Source organism: Ambystoma mexicanum, chromosome 3q, assembly GCF_040938575.1.
Source record: "Ambystoma mexicanum isolate Mex_15411 chromosome 3q, UKY_AmexF1_1, whole genome shotgun sequence".
Taxonomy (NCBI): domain Eukaryota; kingdom Metazoa; phylum Chordata; class Amphibia; order Caudata; family Ambystomatidae; genus Ambystoma; species Ambystoma mexicanum.
Window position 1 is genome coordinate 752,854,265 of NC_090926.1, and position 23,946 is coordinate 752,878,210.

The 23,946-nt window shown below is 46.5% G+C and overlaps 1 protein-coding gene across 7 annotated transcripts in view; it reads left to right on the top strand.

Annotated features, from left to right (window-relative positions):
• FBF1 (Fas binding factor 1) overlaps window positions 1–23,946 on the top strand; it is a 1,089,678-nt gene that overhangs the window by 425,648 nt on the left and 640,084 nt on the right. For all 7 annotated transcript variants that reach the window (XM_069654733.1, XM_069654729.1, XM_069654732.1 and 4 more), the window contains one exon: window positions 11,397–11,486. In XM_069654733.1, the coding sequence (XP_069510834.1) occupies window positions 11,397–11,486 (90 nt within the window). The remainder of the gene's footprint in view (window positions 1–11,396; window positions 11,487–23,946) is intronic.

Here is a 23,946-nt window from a genome sequence, read left to right on the forward strand (position 1 = left end):
CCCGGACATCCAGGACGCACACTTACGGCCCGTGGCCTAATCGATGTATGGAGGGAACAACACCCGGGGGGAGGGATACACATTTTACTCGGTCCCACACCACACATACACCAGAATAGACTACCTTCTCATTAATAGGGAACAGGGGACGAGAATGACCCATAGTGAAATCAGGCCGATGGGCTGGACCGATCATGATATGGTCCTTATGTCCCTAGATGTCACCGGGCTCTACAGGCCAGACAGCAGCTGGCATTGCAACAAAACCCTTTGGAAAGACCCCCTTTTCACTAAACAACTGGGGGAGGCGATCACTGAATACTTCAAACTGAATGATAATGGTGAAGTGGGGTGCTCTGGGACGCAGGAAAGCAAACTTGAAGGGGACTACTCACAAGAGAGGGGGCGAGACGTAAAAGGGAACGAAACCTCATAGAGGAAAGTTGATGAGAGAGATAGTGGAAGGGGAGGGGAGGATGCACGCGATGGAGGGGGACACAGAGAAAACCAGGGAGCTGATGCACTCCAAAAAGCAGAACTGAAAGCACTAGGAATGGGAGAAACCATGTGGAAGTTGAGATACCTCAAGCAGAAATATTATGAGAAAGGTGACAAAGCGGACGTGCTTCTGGCAGCAAGGCTCCAAGCGCAGAGGGCAGAAAGGTGGGTAACATCCCTTACGAACTCTGGGGGGGACACAAGGGACTCGCCCAGAGGGATTCGCACAGTACTATGAAACCCTTTACACGTCCGAAGGGCGGGATGGGGAAATTAGCAGTAAGAGAATACTTGGATAACATAGACTTGAACACCCTTACCAATTTAGAGACGGAACATCTGAAGAGTCCCATAACAATAGAAGAGGTACAGGAAGCAGTATCCCGTCTCTCCAACGGTAAAGCCCAGGGGGAAGATGGATACACTATAGGATTTACAAGAAATTCTCAGGGGCCTTGTCTCAGCACATGGTACGGATGTACAACCACATTCTAGAAACAGGAGAGGCACCGGACACCTTCAGCAAAGCACGGATATCGGTGATCCCTAAAGAGGGAAGGCACCCAACGCAATGTGCATCCTACCGCCCTATCTCACGATTGAATGTTGATGAGAAGTCTTTTACACGCATATTAGCATCGCTCTTCGAGGAAAAATTGGCACGGATAATATACCCAGACTAGATGGGGTTTATAGCGGGACGACAGTGCCCCGATGCGGTTAGAAAGACCCTAGATCTCATGGAACATGTGGGAGGAAGCCAAGGGGACCACACACTTTTAAGACTAGATGCGGAAAAAGCATTTGACCGGGTAGAATGGGGGTTTTTGTTTGCAGTACTGAAGAAAATGTGGGTAGGAGAGAGAATGTGTAGAGCTATCCAAGACATCTACTCCGGGCTCTAGGCTAGTGTAACGGTGAACGTGGCAAAATCCTGGGAATTTGGCTAAGCAGGGGCACTAGACAGGGCTGCCCGCTGTCCCCACTCCTCTTCGCCCTCACAATGGAACCCCTGAGTGAGGAGATTCGGAAAGACATGCAGCTGAGGAGAATAAGGGTAGGGGACGTGTCCCATAAACTAAGCATGTATGAAGATGATATTATGGTATACCTCTCGGAGGTGACAGAGACAGTGCCAAGACTACGACAGGTGGTAGGAAAATATGGGCGTCTATCAGGTTTCAAGATTAACGTGAACAAATCAATCCTCCCATTAGGGGAGTTAACGGGAGAGCACAGGAGGGGATGAGAAGGGTTAGGGATACAAATAGAGGAAGGCAGCTTTAACTACCTTGGGGTAAAGATCTCCAGAGAACTGGACAAACTATATGAGTAAAACGTCCATCCCCCTTATTGCATCGGCTCTTTAGGGACCTAGACAACAGGGCAAAATTAACCATCTCATGGCTAGGATGCCTAAACGCGCTCAAAATGGTCCTCCTCCCTAGGCTACTATACCTCTATCAGGCACTCCCAATAGACTTTCCGATGCACACTTTGGAGAATTAAAAAGGAAAATGATAAGATTCCTCTGGTAGGGGAAAAACACAGGGTAACCTATACACTTCTGGTACAACCCAAGGAGAAGGGGGTTGGGGAGGGTGGTAGTGCTCCCAAAAATGCATACATACTATAGGGCAGCCCAGTTTAGAGCTCTGGTCCCCCACCTGAGGGGAGATGAACAAAAGCAGTGGGTGGACATTGAGAACCACCTATTCCGCCGGTGTCACTTGGAGAATGGTTGTGGGCACCACGAGAGGCCGCCCCAAGTAAGGTATGGAGACATAGATTCTTGGGCCCGCTCTGGTCCCTCTGGAGAGTTGAGAGGGAGATGGTGGGGGTAACAACACAGCCCTCGCCCCCAAGCCACATCTGGGCACCCCCCATAAGAGACCGGATCCCCAGACACGAGAGATTCCAAGACTGGTTCGAGGGTGGTGTGGAAAGGGTGGGGCAAGTCCTGAAAAAAGTGTTTATAGAGCTAAATGGACTTGAAGACATCTTGGGAGGGGGACAAATTTCGTTATTTAAATATTTTCAACTCAAAGAGGTGCTGATGTCCGAAGACTGGAAGGAGGACCTGCAAAGGTAACTGACACCTACAGAAAAGGTGTTGGACAGAGGGAAAGGGACGAGAGGGCTCATCTCTTGATTATATCAGGCAATACTGGAAGCACGGGGGGGAGACATAGAGGTATACAGGAGGAAATGGGAGAGGGACATGGAGATAGAACTGGAGGATAGTCAATGGCAAAGACTATGTGAGAACGCCCACCGCACCTCAGTGGCCTGCCAATATAAACTTTATGGTCTAAAACTCTTGTACAGATGGCAATAGGACCCAGCGAGACTATCACTGATGTACCCGGCTGCCGACCCCCAGTGCTGGAGGAAATGCGGGCTGAGGGCAGACTACTGGCATATGTGGTGGGCCTGTAACAAGGTGCAGAGATATTGGAAGGAAGTTCTGGGCTGGATAAGGGACCTAGATGGGGTGGATAGACAGTTGGACCCCCTCCTGGTGTTATTTGGGATAGAGGGCATAGAAGGGGACTGGGTTAAGCTTCCGCACATGCCGCACTTCTGCTACTGGCGGCCAGGGCTTGCATCGCAGGAGGCTGGAAAGGGGTGGAACTCCCCAGCGAAAGGCAATGGGCTGCCAAGGCCCTGGACATATACAGAATGGAACAACTCACCAGACAGATACACAGCCAAACTCCCTCCAGGGAAATGGAATGGGCTCCCTTCCTGGAAAAATATGACCTGGAGAGGCCCCATCTAGGAGATAACCAATAGTCCCGGGAGACCCAGAAGGAGTACTGAAGGGTGTAGGAGACAGTACACGGGAGAGGAGTGGAGGGACGTAACACAATGGAAAAGAGAGGGAGAATGGGCATAAAATAAACACCGGTAGATCCCACTGCGGACCTCAGAGTGGGAAGTTGAGAAATGCCAAAGAGTGTTGCGAGTGGACTCCAAACAAAAGAAGGGAGGAGGCGAAACAGGGATCTGAAGGAAGCGGGAAAGGGGCCTAGAATCAGGGCGGGTGTTTGGGGTGATTGTTTTCTTAGAAAAAGTTAAAACCCTGTCATGGTACGATGCACAATCAGTGAATGTGTAATTGCAGGTTGATGTATATTAACCATGTTGATTTACCCCCAAAAAAATGTGAGAAAAAAAAAATAATAATTAAGGGACATGTATCAAGGGTCACTAGCTTAATGGCTCCAGCTAATAGAGAGACGGCTACTAGGTCTCTCACTCCGTTTGAAAGATTTTTGATCACAGATTCTGGCAACAAACATTTAGTTTCTAATCTGTATACATTGTCGGACGCAGTGCCTAATATGGAGAGCAATTACAAAGCATGATGGGAAAAAACATGGTGAACAGATCCCTGAAGAAGATTAAGAACATACAAATTAGGGAATTTTGGTATAAATATAATGACACAATTGCACTATACTCCAGAACGCTTACATCGTATTTCTTGTTCGACCTCCCAGAATTGTTGGATAAAATGTGGAGGGATGGGGTGCTGGTTGCATGTATAGTGGAGCTGCCCGAAAACTGGGCGGGTTCTGGAAGACTATCAATATGCATTTTCAATTGATATTTGGAAAACAAGTTACCAGAGGCCCCAAAGAAAACCTTTTATGCTGTGGAGATCAGGTTAATCGAATGGAGCCGAAGCACAGATGGAAAGCATATGTCATTTTGAGTTTACCGGCGCTCCTGTTCATTGCACAAAAGATGAAATCCACAGACTCGCCACATGATTAAGACTGCCTGGTAAAGGCTTGGAACTTTGTGTCCCTGGAATGGCTAACTTATGCACTGCAAGGAGACCAAGCGAAGTTCACAAGGAACTGGGAGTTGGTGTTCTCCTTCCTACAAGATGACTATAGGGAATTATATTGCCCCCGTAAATTACACATCTTAGGTATTGAATAGTGAACAAGGAAACAAAGTTTTACAGTTAGTTCGGAACCGCAAGAGGGTGGGGGGAACAGTCCATTATATAGCTTTGTGCCTGTATGGTTTAATGTGATGATGGACTTAAAAATCAATAAAACGATGCAAAAAAAAAAAAGAATTGGTAACATAGTGGGACAGTCGGGTTTTTCTGCGTAATCTATTGTAAAAATACTTCGGAAGCTTGTGAATCTGCTTAGCCGAAAATGGTTTGTATAGACCACCACTTAGTAAGGAGTAATGCAGCATTTATTTGGTATTGTATCGTGATTAAACAGTCAAACAAGTACTTCGGGGCGTACACTGCATTGCTGTAGTATATGAGAAAACTTTAGAAAAGCTATGCAGCATTGGTTCCATTTAACTTGAGGATATATAATACAGGAAAATAACCTAGCAGCTGATTACTAGGCCTGTATAATTCTTAAAAAGTGAAAGGGGTTTAGAACATTTTAGAAAATGGGTATCAAAGGCCTGTACTATATAATGTGCTCTTCCACCAGGCTCATATTAGTGTCACTTTTCAAATGGCCAGTTCCACCGTCTTCATCCCACCAGTCACTTAGGAACCACCTACTATTGTTTACATCCATTCTTCCCTGGTTATCCTCAGTGAAGGGTGAAGACCAGGACATCGTCCGTTTGTTATTATTAGTGCCTGGACCGGACCAAGAATTGCAACCGCTACCTTTTTTCATTATCAGGGAGACATTACAATGTATCACTTACAGTTTAATACTAGTCCTAGACATTGGCCTATCAACACTTCACTGCTCATCAGGCACTCATACAAACACATTTCATTGCCACCTCACCTCCACTGTTCTCATCCAGCCAGATGCTAATCAATGCTCACCCAGCTGTCCTTCATGCTGCCAACATTGCTTACCTCATGCCCACACGCAAGTTGATGCCATCTTTATTAACGAAACTTGGCTCTCCCCAAAGTCCTCCAATGTCTTTGGCATTGTCATCCCACCCTTGCACACCATATAAAATGCCAACCACACATGAAACTAGTGGTAGGATGCGACAGTCAGCCACACATCCAACTAAGCCTGCCGAAAGGGTGCAGAAGTAAGGCTCGGACACAACGGTTGCTTGTATTTTTAGATATAGGGCCTCATTACAAGTCAGCCGGTCTGGAAACAATGGTGGCAGTAAATCTGTCGCCACTGTTGTTTCCGGAACGGCTGATTTCGAGTCCTACATGCGGGAGGTGTCACTCCCTCCAGGTCTGACCTGGCAGAAGTAAAACCACCCGCCTGCAGGCGGACATGGAAACACCAGCTCTGTCATAGACGGAACCAGTGTTTCCATGGTCCCCATACCCATGGAGTCCAATGGGACTCCATGGGAATGGGGATTTACTGAATCCCGCCTCCAGAATTACCGGGTCACCGGGGTGTAATGCCCCGGTGATTCTATCAATCACAGAGGCGGAATGGTATTACCGGTCTGGCGGCTGCCTGCCGGTTTTTCCAGCACAGCTACCGCCGGACCCGTAAAGAGGCCCTCAGACTTTTATTAATAAAAAGAGGGTTGTAAAAATGCCTCTCTATCCCTAAACCTAAGAGGGCTTTTCCTACCTTAAAGGAAACTAATGCCATTGTCAGGAAGTCCAAAACTTTGTCTGTCACTGTCGTGTCCCAACACCTTCTTCTGTCCCTAACACTAATATTCTAAGATAAATGTGCAAGGATGGTCTCTTCTCAAATCAAAAAAGTGCCTGTTATACTTTCAACCAACAGAAACATTCCCAGTTTCACAAGTTAAGTGATTCAAAATAATGTTCCAAAATGCAAGATTCAAAATGCTGGGGTTGTGCTCCTTTCCCGTAGACTTCTTCTTATCTTAGTTTGCTGGATATCTCAGTCTCTCATGTGGTGTGCTTCCCTGCCAAGCAAGTGTTTCCTCTTATGATGTTTCTTTTCTTCTCTCAGGGTGCCAGACCCTCTTTGCTTTAAACTTTGGCTTGACATATGTTGCAATGTTGTGTTCTATCCACTTGGTTCACTCTCCTGCCAAGTATACTACTGTCTCTTAGTCACTTCAGGGTCCCAGACCATCTTTATCATTAGGGTCCAAGACCCTCTTTCTCTTGGGTGTGGATCCCAGACTTGCATCTTTGCATTGTATCCGCTTGGTTCACTCTCCTGCCAACTATACAACTGTCTCTTGTTTGATTTAGGGTCCCAGATCCTGTGTCTCCCGCTTCTTGGGTCACCCTGACACTTCCCCAGTCCTCTCAAAGATCTTGGGCAATCCACTAACCTGTTTGCTTCCTTCTTGGCAGTAACAGCGGTTCCTGGGCAGTTGTATCCTTCTTGACGGCTCCAGGAGCATTCAGGCGTCCAGCGGGATCTGCAGCGCCCTGCAGACTGAGGCTTCTCTCCAGTTGTGCGATCAGTCTCTGAGCTTCGCCTCGCATCCATGTATGGCTCCCACTATTCCTCTTCGGGGGGGGGGGGCAGGGGGCGGCTCTCCCTCTATTGCGTCCCTATGGCGCTTTTGTTTTAGCCTTAGCTTGAACTACGTGGGAACTCTCGCGTCAGATTGATGTATTCCTTAGAGGGAATCACTGCCTTTGGAAACTAGACCGCTCGCTCGGTTGCTCGCAAGTGATCCTTGTGCTCCCGGCCATCATCTTTGTCCCAGTACCATCCTTAAAGCTACATGCATTATACTTTACATTATCTGTTTTTTCAATGTTGTCAGGTAGGTTAGTTTGGCTAACTTGACAGCAATATATATTGACTGTATTCAGGGCGTGGGGCAGAAGCACATGAAAAAGGGGTTGTATGTGTCCAGGCAGGGTGATACTGTGTTCTCTGGTGATGATCGTCTAAAAATGCAAGTGATCCTCCCACGGTGCACCACCCCAGGGCGACTATTGTACTGTGGATGCACCACTCTGGCCCCATGGGAAAGATCTCCCCCTAGGGGAGAAGAGACAATGTGACGCTTACCTGAACTCTGCGGGGACACAGTAGTGGGAAACTGCTGGGCACAAGTCTGGGACACTGGAGTGGTAACTGCTGGGCACAATTCTTCCCTTCTACCTTGCTAGCAAGGGGTCCCTGCATAAAACACCAAAGATTCCTTAGTGTGTGTAAAGTGCTCAAAATCTTGGATTCTATGAGAATTCTCCTTAAAATTCTTACCTAGGTTATTTTTGAAGCAAGCTATCCATCCTGCATCTGTGCAGGGGCTCTAGTTCTGCAGAGGGACGTCCAGATGAATACAGTGGGGTGGAAAGGGAGCAAAAGTGACAGAAGGGGAAATTCCTACTATGCTAGTGGAGCCCCACTGGGCATGTAGTGAAAAATAGGTTACAACCCACTCAAAAGAAAGAAATACCAACACATGGCCAAATGTGTTTAACACCCCAAAAGCTTCTTCTTCCTAAGAATGTGTGTATAACAGGATGAACTGAACTGGCACAAAAACAAACGTGCAGCTGCACGTTATAACAACAATGGGCAAAACCTTTCAATAAATGCCTTAACTACGGAGTAGAAAACCTCAGTGTAAATACAAGCCCAAAACACACTTCACTGTAAGGAGTAACAATGCCTTTCACTCAAGACTGTAGCAGGTGAGGAGCGGGAAAACGCTCGGGAGCAATGCCTGCCAAATGCACTTCTAAATAAACGCAGCAATGTCTTTCCCTCAGAAGCCTAAAGCTAGCGAGGAGCGGGACACGCGCTCAGTAGCAATGCCTGCCAAATGCACTTCACACTAACATGGCAATGTCTGTCACAGGAGATAATTAGTCAGCGGAGAGCGGGAACTCGTTTTACCGAATGCTGACTGAACGCTCTTCAGAAGAGCATGTCTTTATCACTCTGTAATAAATAAGTCAATAAACTCAAGAGCAAGCCGCTCGTAAAGAAAAAAGAAAACAGATACTTGCAATGTGTAGCGCTGACAGGAACAATAAAATACTTATGCCGCTGACAGGAACGAGTGCATTATTAGAATGCAGCAGTGTGGAAAATGGAAACTAAATGACTGAAGTTATTTGGTGCTAACGGACAGGCTGGGGAGGTGAAGGAAAATACTAAAAGGGTTAGAATATGGGACCAATGAACCAATGAAGCGAAAAACTATAAGTTGACAGGAACAGCTGACTGGAACTGCGGTAAGCGTCAATTGAAGGCAATGATGACGCGAAGCAGGGAACTCTCGAGGGGAGGGGCTTAAATAGGAGCAGGATGACAACCACTAGACAAACACTGCTCACCTCCCAGAATAAGCTAGACGGCCATGTATAAAAGTCAGGAAGTGACATCAATTCCCCTCCAGTGCTCCGAGTTGTTTTTTTATGGCCCAAGAATTATACATGGAAGACCACTTCCTTTTAGAGTCAATTAGGGAACCTTTTCTTGTGATCATGACAGACAACAGCCTCAGATTCGTCACACTGCCCTGTGGTTAACCCTGGTGCACTATGAACTACATGGAGCTCCTCACTTACCATTTTCACACAGGCAGATTGGCACTTTCATCTCATCCTTCACCCGTCCCGTATCATTCCTTGGTGATATCTCTGCTCCCATCACATCGGCAACAATCACACACTCATAAGAGCATCTTCCATGGTGCTCTCAACAGAAACCGAACTCAGCAAAACCACCAGGGATGCTCTTATTTAATAGAATCCATGAACATTAAACATGTACTGATCCCTACCCACATCAGGGAAACATGCTCTAATCATTCTCTGCGTCTCCTCTGGTAAAAGGCCTCAATTCAATCCCTCTTTACAGGACAAATCGCACTACGATCTTAATCCTCCTTAGGCATAACCCTTCTGATAAATGAGGGACAGTATGTCTTAACAACGTTGACGCCTTATCTTCAACTTTCAACCAAACCATGAAGGACTGGTAATCCTACATACCCCCTTAAAATAATGTCACTCCAGCGTTCAAACATTCAGCTTTGGGTATATTGTTCAGTATATAAGCGTGGTTTATACTCTGGAGATAAGTGTCTGTACTAATTGTGCCTTTGTGTCAGCCTACTGCCCCTACATGAGAGTTAAGCCCTGTCTCTCTGACCACCTACTCTAAGAGAGGTGGTGCTTCCCTTTCTTGTCAGGTGTGTCACTCTTCTGTTAGGGTTTGTAGAGTCCCCAACAGAAGAAGGTACAAAAACTGCCTAACACCCACCCAAACTAGATGCAGATTGTTTAGTCTACAGTACTCGAAACCCGTCTACACCAGTTCAAACTAATAACCGATGGTGACTTTGTGGGCTTAGAATGAGCCTATGTCAGCAAAACAGTAATATCTCTGTGCCTCCTGTCCTTTCCTATGCACTGAAAGTGACTACACCCCAATGTAGCCAAAATTAAATCGCAACTACAATCAGCCTACTCGACAACATACTGTCATGGTAATAGAATCACCCGGAGACTAAAATGGGGTGCTTAAAAGCACCCATGCCCTGGTAGCCAAGTGGGCTATTGAGTGCAGGACACCAAAGGGTTGAAATGGCCAGGGGGCTTCACTAAAAGAAAAGTTAAGAAACCAAAGAAGCCATTTAAATGTTTAGGGGATGCAGAAAGTTAGGGAGCCCAACCCCAAATATGAAATTCTACCCTAAGAGGGACAACACCCCAGAAGGTCCCAATGAAGTGGAGAAACTATCTAGGCTGGGGACATATCAAAGTACACAGATATGTACTAAATATTATGCCCAATGTAATTGTGTAAAGGAGTACGAAAACAAAAATAACCTGTGGCAGGGGATTTTAATTAAACAATGATGAATGTGTAATAGAGCTGTATTTACTTGTTGTGCCAGGAGTGATCTGGTAAAATGGTACCCAGTCAATTTTCCAAAAACATTACAGAGCAGTAAATTTCACTGAGGACCATAATACCCAAAAACACGGAAAACATTAAATAAATATATAATAAGGGTATTTTGGCCGCAATGAAATATACCAGTCTGTAATGTTTGTCGGTAAAATCACATATAAAAAGTTAAATCAGTGAAATTGACATCATATGTAGCCAATTCAGATGCAAGTGGCATATTATGGATGCACTTTTGACATTTAACCTCATGCCATAACTTGGAGGATTGGCTAAGAAATACTCATGAATGATTCTGTACAATATGCCCAATTTGAATACATGTCTGGGTGGTCAATGCGGTAATAACTGGTACGGTATACATGCTAGTTAGTAATAGAACTACATAAATTCACTGAAGAAGAAAAATGTATTTGAACCACGTGTTTCTTCTACTGTGATTGCATACATGTGATTTGCTTGAATAACTAAATTAAATCAAAAGCACTTGTGATAGTGTGTGCGCTGATCTTTTTGTTGGAATGTATTGCTTAACTGTGCCGAGGGGTTGCATTGCACCACGTGGGCCATGTATGCAGCCACTTCAATGAATGTACGAATCTAGATATTGCTTCTAGAATAGCAGAAGTCTATGCGTGTCATGCTCGGGTTACTTTTAGATCACTTTTTTTTATTTCCAACTGTAGAATAAAAATGTTATGCACGGTATGATTTCAGAGCATCAGTGTAGTTCTGCAAGCCTACAGAAGATTATAATTCAGGTAGCTACAATCAGGGTATTTGTAAGGAGTGCTTCAGATCAGTCATGAGTTGTATGTCACAGGGGTGTGTGGCTTCTTATCAAAAAATGGTAAGGTTTAACTCTCGAGAGTGAGCTTCAGCAGAGCAGAATGACTATCGCTTAGAGTAGGACTGATTTGTGTTGGGAGTAAGGTGCTTGGATGAGGGTGTTTTTTGGTACTAGTTGTGGGATAGAAATGGGTGCTGCAGGTCTTGGTACAGGAATGGAGAGTTCAATGCATGTATCCTTTGTACCTGGCTATACTGGACTGCTTAGGAAAGTTCTGACTAATGTTATCCTATCATTCTTTGCAGTAAGCCTTCCCCATCTCTGGGTGCCCCCCGAGACACCGCCAATGTGGCAGCAATGGTGGAAACCAAGCCTGGCCGAATAGAGGATCATGGGTAGGTATCTGGAGCCCAAATGTATTGCTTACCTTTCACTCGCACATGCACAAATGACCACATCCAGGTGAACTGGAGGTGTGCAGAAAATGTAGATGGCGTGAGGCATTAAATGTGTTGTGCATGCATGCTGTTGAGTGGCATTTGGTAAATCTATTTATGCAGCACACAACATAACCTGGTCAGCTGTTGAGATGAATTTTCAGAACTAGCCTTGGGGCAGGGCTCTAAGAGGCCACCCTAGTTAGTGAACATGGTAATTAACACTTAGGTCAAGCCAAGAGCCATCAAGGTAGAGTAGCTTTGGTGCTTTGAAGCAGAGAGGCTTTTCAAAAATGAAGTCACCTTTTCTTTTTGTTGCTATATACGAGCAATTCCCGCTGTAATACCAAGGGAAGCCAAAAATTAAAAGTGCTCAAATGTTACCACTGGAAATGGATGAAGGGCAATCGATGCCGAAGTCAGTAGGGGTCTATGGGCCTTGGCCGGTAGGCAATGGCCAGTACCCTTCCCTCTTTTAAAACGTTTAGTGTAACATGTCCACTAGCCACGGCTGAAGGCCCAGAAGAAACTATAGTATAACAAAAGCCTTATAATTAAGTGAAAAACCTTTAGTTATGAGAGAGCTAAGGTGTTCAGATTCATCGCATCAAAACCCTTTAGAAATTGATGGTCATCTTAACTCTGCGCCCTCATTTCAACTCTCATGGGAACATCCGTGATATCACAGAAGGGATTCACCATAACATTTACAATGACCTCATGGGTACATCAACAGCGGTTGCCAAGTTAAGATGGTCATCACTTTCCAAACCCGCTGAGTTTCAAGGGTTTGTTGCAATAAATCTGATCACCTTAACTCTCTTACCAAACATTTTTCACTCACTAGAATCACCCACACTTTACTTTTAAAACAGAAGAAATATTGTGGCGATGAAATATGAAACTCTAGGTAGTGAATCAAAAGCAGTTGAAAAGCAATGGGAACAAGTTTCCCTACCTTATAAAATAAGGCCCTAATGCTTCAAAAGTCCTTAGCTGCAAAGGTAAGGAGTCCTACAGCCTCAGAGTCAAAGAGCCCAGTTAAGTACCTGTTTCAGGCAGTTGGAAGCATGTAGAAGTGAAGAACAAGTATTTGCAAAGCCAAAAGATAGGTAAAATGTTCCAGTATGAAGAAAACAAAGATACATTCCATAGATTAGGGGTAGTCTCCTCTAGGGAAAAGCCTAGGGGAGGGATCCTTGGCCAGAACTCCACAAATCATGACCAGGCATGGGAGAATTATGGTGAGGATATTATACCCGTACAACCCGATGGTGGGAGAGGGGGTGGAAATAGGTAAGCAAGTTCTCCCCCTTTACTCCGATTCACTCTGAAGCCACCTGAAGGGTTCCTAGATTTCCTGGGCCCACTTGCTTCAGTTGTTGGTTCCGATGCAGGAGATCCAGGGGCCGTGGGTACAGTGGTAGTTTTCAGATTCGGGTTTGGGTCTGGCTAGGCGGCGGATTAGCGCTTTGATTACAGGGCTCTGGATTCCTTGAAATTGGATGACCCAAGCATCTTGAGATGATGACCACCACAGGTTCAACGACAGGAGACCCCCACAACTGGTCTGAGATTGGCAGCAGTGAAGAACACCCCAATCAAGGGGCATCGGTGACGCTTGTGGCAGTGACAAAGAAAGGCTTCTCTTTGTGTTAGACCACAGCAACTGCAGGAGAACAGGTCTTAGGCCACAAGCTGGCAACCTGCAAAGGCCCATGCCAAACCTCGGAATGGGGACCAATGCACTGGAGATGCCCTGGATGAAGCTGGTCAGCCCACTGGATGCTTCTGCAGGCTTCTGAGGGCAGGACCTTCATTCATGCCAGGGTCTGGACTGGTTGGTCCCACCAGCCCAAGGCTCATCAGCATATAGATGCAGAGAAACTGGGCCTCAAAGTAACTTGGCTGGAGGCAATGCAGGATATCTTCACACTCATACACGGATCTTCAGCATTGTCTCCAGCCGTGTTCTGGTGAAGCTCATCTGAAGAACATGTGCAGGGCTCCTCCTTTTACACCAAATTCGGGCAAAGGTAGTCCCCAGCCCACCAGTGGTAAGGATCTGCACCATTGAAACGTGCATGAGCTCTCCAATCATAGCAGACATACACCTAGCCAAAGTGTGGATTGGGACTTGAAAGTTCCAGGCCCCACATCCGGCCAGATGCTTACATCACTGCTTTGCCCAAGAAATTTGCGGTTTCACCTGAGAAAAGGTATATGTTATTTCCTGACCTGAGAAGGCAGGAAGAGGCCAGAATGGCCAAAAGGCGGGGCAAAAAACATGTTGCATGGCCATTCTGAGTACACAGTGCTCAAAATGGCATTATGCTGTGTCATAGATGGCCTTAATAACGCACTTGCTCTCTGAGATCATTCCGAGTCCATTTAAAAAATGTAATAAAAACTCTAAGGGCCGTCTGTCTGTAGCTTATCTTGTAAAAGCAAGACCCCTCCCTAACCCAGACATCCCTACTGCCCAGGCTAGTATCTAATGCTGGTTTACCCCTTCCATCTGCTTTCTTTAAAAAAAAAATGATTTGTAGATTTAAACATCATAACGAGCAATATGCAAAAGATGAATTGCAGTGCAGATTCCACAAAATTAAATACCACACTATTGAACAATATGAACCCACAGTAAGATAATTAGATAAATAATACAATGAGCTAGATAAATTCTTCAAGGAAAATAAAAAGAGAGAAAGAAAGAAAGAAAGAAAAATAAAAGATAGTAACAAAAAAAAACATATATAGATAAATTATGCACCATCTCCCACCCAGAACTTAGTAGCAGGCAAATTAAGAAATCGCCCATAAAGATCATGAAAGGTTGACCACATTTCTTCATACATATCTGTGCGGCCCCTATGTTTGTAAAACACTTTCTCAAATGTAGACAACACCACTAAGTCATTTATCCACACATCCACCTGAGGCTTTTTCCTCATTTTCAAAACCTTTATAATTTGTTTTTGCGCAACCACCAGTGCTCTGACCAGCCACATACGCAAACGATAAGCAGCCCCCCTACTGTAACCACTCAACCACAATATTGTATGTTTGGGCAATCTTGAAACATTCACACCTACAACCAGCTCCATGTGACCCAAAACACATCCACTCTGGTGCATTTCCACAACATGTGCAATAATGTTCCACCTGGTCTGCCACAGCCCCAACAATTATCATCCTCCTGAATCTCTGAAGAGTACATTTTATCCGAAGTCCAATATAACCTTCTATCTAGTTTCTGTGTTTAAGATGGACTTCTAAAATCTGCCCTTGGGAAGGGGTGCGGGATGTTTAGGGGGCACCCTATTTATGGTAGACGGGGAAGACACTGACAGGTTGGCCAAATCCCAATCAAGGCACAGTGGAAGAGCAGTCAAAGCTTAGTCTCAAGAAAAGTGTAGGAGTGGTCTGGGGCTACTATGAGTCCACAAAGAGCAACACCAATAATTCAAGTAAATAAATATCAGTATTAATGCACTTTTTAGGCCTTTCTGAACACACAAAGCATAACAAAATCACAGGTAAGTCATGTAATCAAAAGCCATATTTATAATGCAGGAAAAAAAGTTAGATTACTTGGAATAATCACAACCCAGTTCCCTCTGTCTTATGAAATCCAGTCTTAAGATGTATGGGGCCTTGTACCCAAAAAGGCACAAGTTCCAACTATGGTTTCTTCAGGGAAGTTATTTCATAACTGATGCATTGCTCTGTGGTGAAGTAATGTAAGTATTTACTTCATGTTAGGTAATCTATCCTATTCCCAAGGTAAGTCTTCATAGGAAAGGATCCGTAGCCCAGGTTCGACAACTAAAGTCCTTGACAAGGGCTTTCCACACAGTGTTATCCTATGGGAGACAGGGGGGACAGAAACTGGTATGTTCACTTACCCAGATACTCAAATACTTCTAGGTGACTTTGCAGGTTTTCAGAATTTTCTGGGACTCCAATCTTCTGTCCTGTTTCGGTGGGGGGACCCCAGGGGTCACGGGTGCAGAGTGCACTTTTTGTTTCGGGAGATGGTCGCAGTTCTCACCAGAGACTGTTCCAGGCAACTTCTTGAAAACCTGCAAACGAAGAAAAGATGCAGGCCTCAGCAGTGCCGGGATTTCAGTAGGATGGTTCCAGCGGAGGACACCACAGTCAGACGACGACAGGCGATGTTCCATCAATGAACACAGAAACGGCCCCAGCACAGCGTCCCTTGTCATGACGTCGCTGAAAATGTGAGGACAGGTAACCTATGGCATAAACTGAAGATATTGCAAGACTCTGCTCTTAACGGTGATGGCTGCAGCAAGGTAGCCCAAAAGGGAGTCGGTCCACCGGGTAGTCATGGGACACTTCCGAAGGTTTCCAAGGCATTGATCTTCGTGATGGGGTTGAGACTGGTTCGAAGCATCAATGAGGATCATCTGAGATCAGGCAGCAGAGCATGGGTTAACCGGACCAGTAGCTGGAGTCCATGCTGGGCAGCTGTAGGAGTCGTTCTTCTGTCGTCAGCGGGCTGCTCTTCTTCATAGAAGTCTTGGTTCCATCGATGATCTGTCGAATAGCTGCAGGAGCACCCTCACCAATGTTAAGGATCTGCAACATTCAAACCTGGATACCATTGTCCTTCACATCCGTCCAGCAACAGACCTTGGTGCGCCAGAGAATGTGGACTGGGTCCAGGCAGTCCCAGCCCTCTGCTCTAGCTCACACACAATGCCCACTTGCCCGCGAAAGCAGCAGCTTTCACCAGGAAAGGTGTTACCATATATATGGAATTTACTGACCTGGGAAGGCAGGAGGAAGGCCGGAGGACAAGATGGCCAAAGAACAAGCATACATCGCATGGTACAGCCATTTTAGGGTGCTAGCCACCTTTTAGTAGCCATTCGTAGTAAATGTAAAAGTGCATGAGAAAAATATCCAAAAAACTGTAGAAAATCACAAAGCTCCCACCACCTTGTCTTAGGCACATCATTAAATAACCAAAAAGCCATTGGGTAAAAAGTTATAAGGATACAAAGTATCCTAACTGACCTCCACTGTATGGGTTTGTGCACCATTGTAAAAATACAAGAATTCCAAAAGAGAGACAAGTCTCTCAGTACTGACAGTCTTAGTGACTGATCAGTTGCCCCATAAGAATAAGCAAAACAGGCAAGGGAAGTAAAGGAGAAGGGGGTAAAGGTGCAAAAAAGAAAATCTTTCCTAACATTCTTGCTATTGGTGAAGGCCTAAAGACGCATTCTCCATCTAACCTTCCTTGGGGACTTACTAGATGTGACCTGCACTATCCAAGTGTTAGTTCTAAAGGGTTGTGCCTTCCAGACACTCCAGCCCCAATCTATTGTCTTCCTTTTACGCCCTGATGTTAATTTTCCTATGTCTCTTGATAACTCTATTCTCTCTCTGCTACTCTCCTCCCTCCATCTCACCCACCTTCTCTTTCTCCTCTTGCGTCTTCCTTCAATGGCCCTCTTTATCTTAGTCTATAACATACCTCCATCCTCTGATGTTACTCCTTCCTACTTTCTCTCCCCTGATACTTTCCCCTCTCCAATCCACTACTACTCTCCCCTATCCTCTCAACTACTACACTCCCATCTCCACTACTACCCTCCCTTCTTCACTACTACCCTCCCCTCTTCTCTACTACTCCTACCCCCACACAACTACACCAAGCAAAAAGGCTTTACTTACCTCCAAATGTCCGAACATGAGTCAAGTCATAGCAACACGTTGGGGTGGTTTCTTTGATGTAAGGGAAAGCTGCAAAAAGACACATCTTAAGATCGGGCAAGATGGAAAGTTTGACAAGTAGCTCACAATGATTATTGGATGGAAAATGGTAGATCTGTATTGTTAGATTGCTAGTGCCCATGGATACCCACGTGAAGCTCCAGGAGCAAGTCAAGACCCTAAACCAGAGTATTCCAACTTGCAAGTCCCAGCCTGAAAAACAGGATCATCGAAGATGGCCCCCCACCAAAGGATTCTCCCGAAGACATTCTAGGCTCTTAAAATTCAGCCATTTTTGATATGCGCGTTGCCGCCAGTCGGATAACCCAGACTCTACCGAACTACTGACCTATGTCCAGTCCACCCGACAAGCTGTTTGACTGGCCTAAACTCAGCTGAGCTATAAGCCCAGATCTCCAGCCTTTTTCAGTTACCATCATCCACCACATGAACATTTCACGGGTTCCCAGTTTCTCCTGTCAATGCCGGTCCAGGCGCATATCCGCTTAGACCACTCCCAGTGGAGGATGATACCATAGTGTAAGAAACTCATGGTGGAAACATTAGACAGATATAAGTGATCACAGTTCAAGGTTTTTTATTTTTTTTTAAAACTTTATTTATTGATTGTGGTACACGTCGCCTTATCAACACAACATTCTATACATTTCTGTAACTTAGATGTGAAGTACAGAAACACAGTGAGACATATACTATTTACAAAGCCGGCTCATTTCAAGGTCCTGCCTGGCTACTACTGGCCAATCCCAATTCACACAGATGCACTCTGAACGGAGCCCAACTGTCTTTAGGTTTACTTGTCTTGGGAGTGATATGACATACTGTTCCTCACACTCATTGACATACGCCAGTTTTTTTAGAAAGTGATTTATGCGTGGCGCATGTGCGCTCTTCCAGTTCTGTAATATACATTTTTTTGCCACTACGCACGCCACGTTGAAGAGTCTTCTGAGATCTTCCCAATGTCTCCCAATAGGTATTTTTGGGGTGCTAGGTCTGTAGGGACTTGTGTTGTTTCTACTAGAATGTTCGCCATTTCTCCCCAGAATCTGTATATAGGTGGGCAACTCCAGTACATGTGAAATGAGTCAGCATGTTCGCTCCTGCATTTCTGGTAGCTGTCGGGGCCATTCCGTGTAAATTTAGCGATTTTTCTCGGGTGTGTAGTGCAACTTATTTAATACCTTGAATTGGACCAGGCGGAGGCCTGCATTGATGGATACCCTCTTAGTTAACTCACAATATCTTTCCCATGTCTTATCCGATATGGTGGTTCCCAGGTCAGCTTCCCAGGAGACTTTAATCTTATTTACCGTCGGCATGTTTGCCTGTACAACTGCGTAGAGCCCAGAGACACTGACTCCTGCCTGGGTGGACAAGGCCACGAGGCATGGGTGTGGAGGGGGTTCGTCTGGAAATCGAGGCCATCTAGCCTTAAGGCCATTCTTATCCTGTGATAGTGTAGTATTTTCAATTGATCCCTCCCCATCCCAACCTTAAATTCTTCCAGTGTTATGAATTTACCATTGGGGAAGATGTCTTTTATTTTGAATTCTCCCTCTGGATCCCATGTTTTGTGGACATCAGGGTCATAAGATGGAGTGATGCATGCATGCACTGTTGTGCTGACTGGGGCGAATGGGCAGTCATCTTTATGCTTAATTTTAAAGATGATGGATCGTAAATCGGTTGGATGGGCTGTGTGTCTCTCTATGCAGATGTGAGGTGAGGTGTTGAGATCATCATACCAGTATCTGGCAATGTCCGGGTCTGCTATGCCCCTTTGTTATATGGCTCCACCATTTTTTCCCATTTCATTCTGGCCGCATACCTATCCCCCCCCCCACCCCCCCGCAGCACACACACTTTCCTACAACCAAGGATCGGAGGGCTGCGAAAAACTGTCCACCAGGCCATATTGGGATGTTAGTAAAAATATATAATAGCTTCGGTAGGATTACCATTTTTAGTATGGCCACTCGACCGATAAGTGAAATGGGAAGTTTTGCCCACAGGCGGAGTTTGGTGGAGATAGTACTCAATAGGTGTTCATGATTGTCGGAGTATAGGGATGTTTTTCCCCCCCGACACGAAAATTCCCAGATATCTTATTTTAGTGCGGGACCATTGTAGACCATGTGTGGTGTTCGGGCACCGCGTGGCAGGGGTTAGGGGAAAGATTTCGGATTTAGATCTGTTGGCCCTATAGCCTGAGTATTCGGCAAACTCGTGTATGGTTTCCATCGCCGGACCTAGATGTATATCAGGTTCCCGGACATACAGCAATGTATCGTCCGCGTATAAGGATATTGATTGGGTTAGGCCGGCCATCCTTATGCCCCTCTGTCCCTGATGTTCCCTGATGGCTGCTGCGACTAGTTCCATTGTGAGGGCAAACAATATGGGGGAGAATGGGCATCCCTGTCTAGTGCCCCTGCCCAACCCGAACCAATCCGACAGCGTACGGGTAGTCAGCACTCTAGCTCCAGGGTCAGAGTACAATAGCCTAACGCATCTCAGGAAGTACGGCCAATTCTGAATTTCTCGAGTACTGTAAATAGGTACGTCCATGACATTGAATCAAATGCTTTTTCAGCGTCGAGGGATACAGCTAACGCCTGGGCTTCAGGTTTTATCTGGGCCATGATTCCAAACAGTCTCCGGAGGTTTAGCGCCGTCGACCTGGTGGGAATGAAGCCGCACTGATCTGGGTGTACTAATGTGGGCATATTTGGTAGGAGTCTCGTGGCCAGGATTTTAGCAAAGATTTTGGCATCACAATTTATTACGGAAAGGGGTCGGTAGGAGGACATCTTGTTGGGTGGTCGCCTAGGTTTCAAAAGCACTGTTATTATAGCCTCTCTCATTGATGTTGGGAGGGTTCCTAATTCCATAGCTTCCTCCCACACCGACAACAGCACCGGGGCCAGTTCCTCATTTAGTTCCTTGTACAACTCTACTCCCAATCCGTCTGAGCCTGGTGCTTTTCCGTTGGCTAACGACTTGATTGCTTCTGTGATCTCATCAGTCGTTAGGGGTTGATCGAGCGTGAGTTTATATTCTATGGGCAGTGTTGGGAGAGTAATACTATCGAGGTACTTTCTTACATCGCTGGCTGATTTCAAATCATGATTAGAGTATAATTCTGAATAAAAACGGGCAAACTCTCTATTTATCCCCTCTTCACTAGTGGTCACTGTGCCGTCCCCTGCTAATATGCTGGAGATTGGTGTATGCTGTCTCTCGGCTTTTAACAGGTTGGCTAAGGTGCGACCTGCTCTATTCCCTTCGCCTTTCTGCGTGCTCTGAGCAGAGCTGACATATATAGTAGTTCCCTAGCTGCTAGTTTATTGAATTCCAGAAGGCTGCTATTAATGTCTGAGAGTGTTTTGTCTTCATGCGTAACTGGATACCGCGCTTCCAGGTCTCCCAAGCGTTTCTCTACCTCCGCCAGTTCTACCCTGACTGACTTCAGCATACCCGTAGACTTAGAGATTAGTATTCCTCTCACCCATACCTTAAAGGTTTCCCAGAGGGTTGAGTTCCTATCAACTGTTCCCCTGTTGGTTTCAAGGAAACATTCCACCTCTGTATGCAGTGCCTCCGCTACCGCTGGGTCCTTAATGTCTGGTGGCATCCTCCACCTCCTAGGCTGGGGTTTTACATTTTCTAGTTTCATTTCCACTGTGATGGGGGAGTGGTCTGACAGGGTGCGGGGAAGTATCTCACAGTTATCGATCTGGTGCATGAGGCATGCGGACACCAGCCAGTAATCTATTCTGGACTCCGTGTCGTGCACCGAGGAGTAAAACGAGTATTGTCTCTTATGTGGATGTAGCGATCTCCAGGCATCAACCATTGTCAATTGTGCTAGGATTTGTTGTAACATTGCTGCTGTTTTGGAGGGATTTCGGTGTTTGGTAGTGAAGCGGTCTAGCGTGATGTCCAGGATGGTGTTAGTCTCCTCCCCACAGTATCTGTTCACACCCCGTGTAGCCTATTTCATGTACCACGTCTATGTAAAAATCAGGGTCGTCTAAATTCGGGCCATAGGTATTTACAAACACCATCTCCCTACAAACACCATCTCCCTCCCCACAATGCTGCCCCACACTATGAAATAGTGACCCTGAGTATCTATTTTGCTTTTACCAAATCGAAAGCCTACGGAGGGGTGAATTAGAGTAAGAACACCTCTTGCCTGTGTGGAGTATTCAGTGTAATATCTATGTTGCCCCCAGTTCTTCAAGAGTTCTGTGTTTACCTTCCAGAGTGCTTGAGTTTCTTGCAGCATGATCACCTGGGGGTGGTGCCTAGTGATATAGGCTCCCACCTTGCTCGATTTAGTTTGGTTGTTCAATCCTCGAACATTCCATGTAAGAAGTTTTAGCTTCGGACCCTGAGTCATCGCTCTAGTGTGTGCCATGACTGTGTGTCTTCACTGTGTTCCTTATCCCAATGTTTCTTGGAAGCATGTCATGTACAGCAGCGCGACCACACATTTTAATTTGTAGGACCCCTCCAAATGGGTCCCAGAACCACATCCCCCCAAACCCCAATCCCATACCGCTCAACATATCGAAGTCTCATATGGCAATTTGACCCCCCACCCGCATCATCTCCCCCAACATGACGATGCTGCCGGATAACTTTCGAAACCTTCCCCATGGGCATTCCCCAAAACTGATGGAGCTTTCCTGAGGGTAACTTGCTGCAGCCATCTGGCCTACCCTGTCAGGGGCTCACGGCTCGAAACTACAATAAACCTGTGTCCAGGCCCTTCTCTGCAAGTATTCCTTTCTTCCTGTGACGGGGAGTAGATGGTTTACCCCGGTCAGTCTGCTGAGTCTCGCCTCTTCTCTCCCGGCTGTGGCCTAGCATTTTGATCAATTACCCGGTCTCTGTGAGGCAGCAGGATAGAGGCCTCCACGTATGCCATGGCTTCTGTGGGGTTTTTGAAAAAGTGGGCTCTACCACCATGTTGGATTCTCATCTTCGCAGGGAAGATGAGGGCATATGGTATGTTGCGCATCCGCAGTTGTTTTTTCACCAGTTTGTAGGATTGTCGCTGTGCTTGTATACCAGTGGAGAAATCTGGGTATATGTGAATTCTGTTGTGTTCAAAATGTAAAGTGCCTTTCTCTCTGGACAATCTGAGTATAGCGTCCCTGTAGTTGAGGAGACGTGCTATTATGGTGCGAGGTGGTGCCCCAGGCTTCGGCGGTGGCGCCAGAGTGCGGTGGGCCCTCTCCACTAGGAAATGCTCCGAAAAAGATTCTGCTCCCAGGATATCTCTCAACAGGTTTTCCACTTGTCGCTCCATGTCGCGGAAACTTTTGGCAAGGGCAACTCCAACAATCCGGATATTATTCCCTCGAGATCTCGATTCTAAATCTTCGCACTTACTTTGGGTTTTACGTAGTTTTGTTTGGAGTTGGGCTATGTCGCGGCCATGTTGTGAAATCGTTCGTGCTTATTCTACTCTCTGCTTCTGTGATACGCGTGCTCTCCTTCTCCACTCGAGCATTCAGGGATCCAATCGTTGCCACTATGTCATCCAGTTTGACATTGACCACCATAAATCCATTCTGGACTATTGCTGCTAGGCATTCTAAGGGATCTTCTTCCTGTCTGTCGGGCGCCTGTTGCACCCCGTCGGCCGCCCTATGTGGTTGGGAGCTAGCGAAGGAGTCCATTGGGCCGGTCTTTTTCCCTCCTGTGCCCTTCCTCTCGGTGCGGCCCATGTGTTGTAGTGTACGGCTTGAGAGTGGACTGTGTTCTCCCACGTATTAAAGTCGGCCGTGTAATTGTGCAGTGGAAAGAGAGCGGAAAGTATGCAAGTGCTTTCTCGTCTTCACCCCCTACCTCCACAGGGTGTTTTCGCACTATGGAGCCGGAGTCTTTACCAGGTGGACCCCGAAAGTCTGATCAAAATGTTTATCTTAATGTGGTTCTCAGCGGGGTGCCCCTTTGCACCACTCCGGGGCGAATGGGGTTGGCCGGTGGGGGCCGCCCAGCCCTGACACCTGTATTTCAGGATGTCCTTAGGGCACCGGTAGCCACACCACACCAGGGTTTGTTATTATCCGATCAATGATTTTCACCATATGTTGGGGAGGTGGGGGGGTGCAGCCCCCTGCGCATCCTCAGAAGTGCCAGCACTGGTCCACAGCGACCACTCAAGGGCACTCCCAGTGATCCCCACCACGTTCCGTGTGTTATATACCCAGGGCCTTGCGATCATTCAGTCGTTGTTTCAGTACTGGCTTATGGCGTATATTAAGGAGCTTTCCCCGTGGTCCCCACCACGTTGAGTTTAGTTTCCGCCCTGGTGTTTATTGTTGTGGGGGGGGGGTTCTTTCCCACCCCGCTCCACTTGGTGTGAGGGACGGGAGTTCGTCCCCCTCGCGTGTCTCCACTCCGCTCCACTGTGCCTTCTTCAGTGTGCCTTTGCAGGGAAACAGGGGCAGTGTACAGCTCCTCCGGCGGCCCCGCCGGCTTCCCGCTTCTCTCCTTCTCTGCCCACTCAGCTTCGGTCGTCCGCGCTGTCCTCCGGCGGCATCACAACACATCAGGCTGGGGGCGGCCGCACTACGTTTTCCTTCCCGGGCTCTGCGGTATGGCAGTCACCGCTACGCCCCTCCCCCAA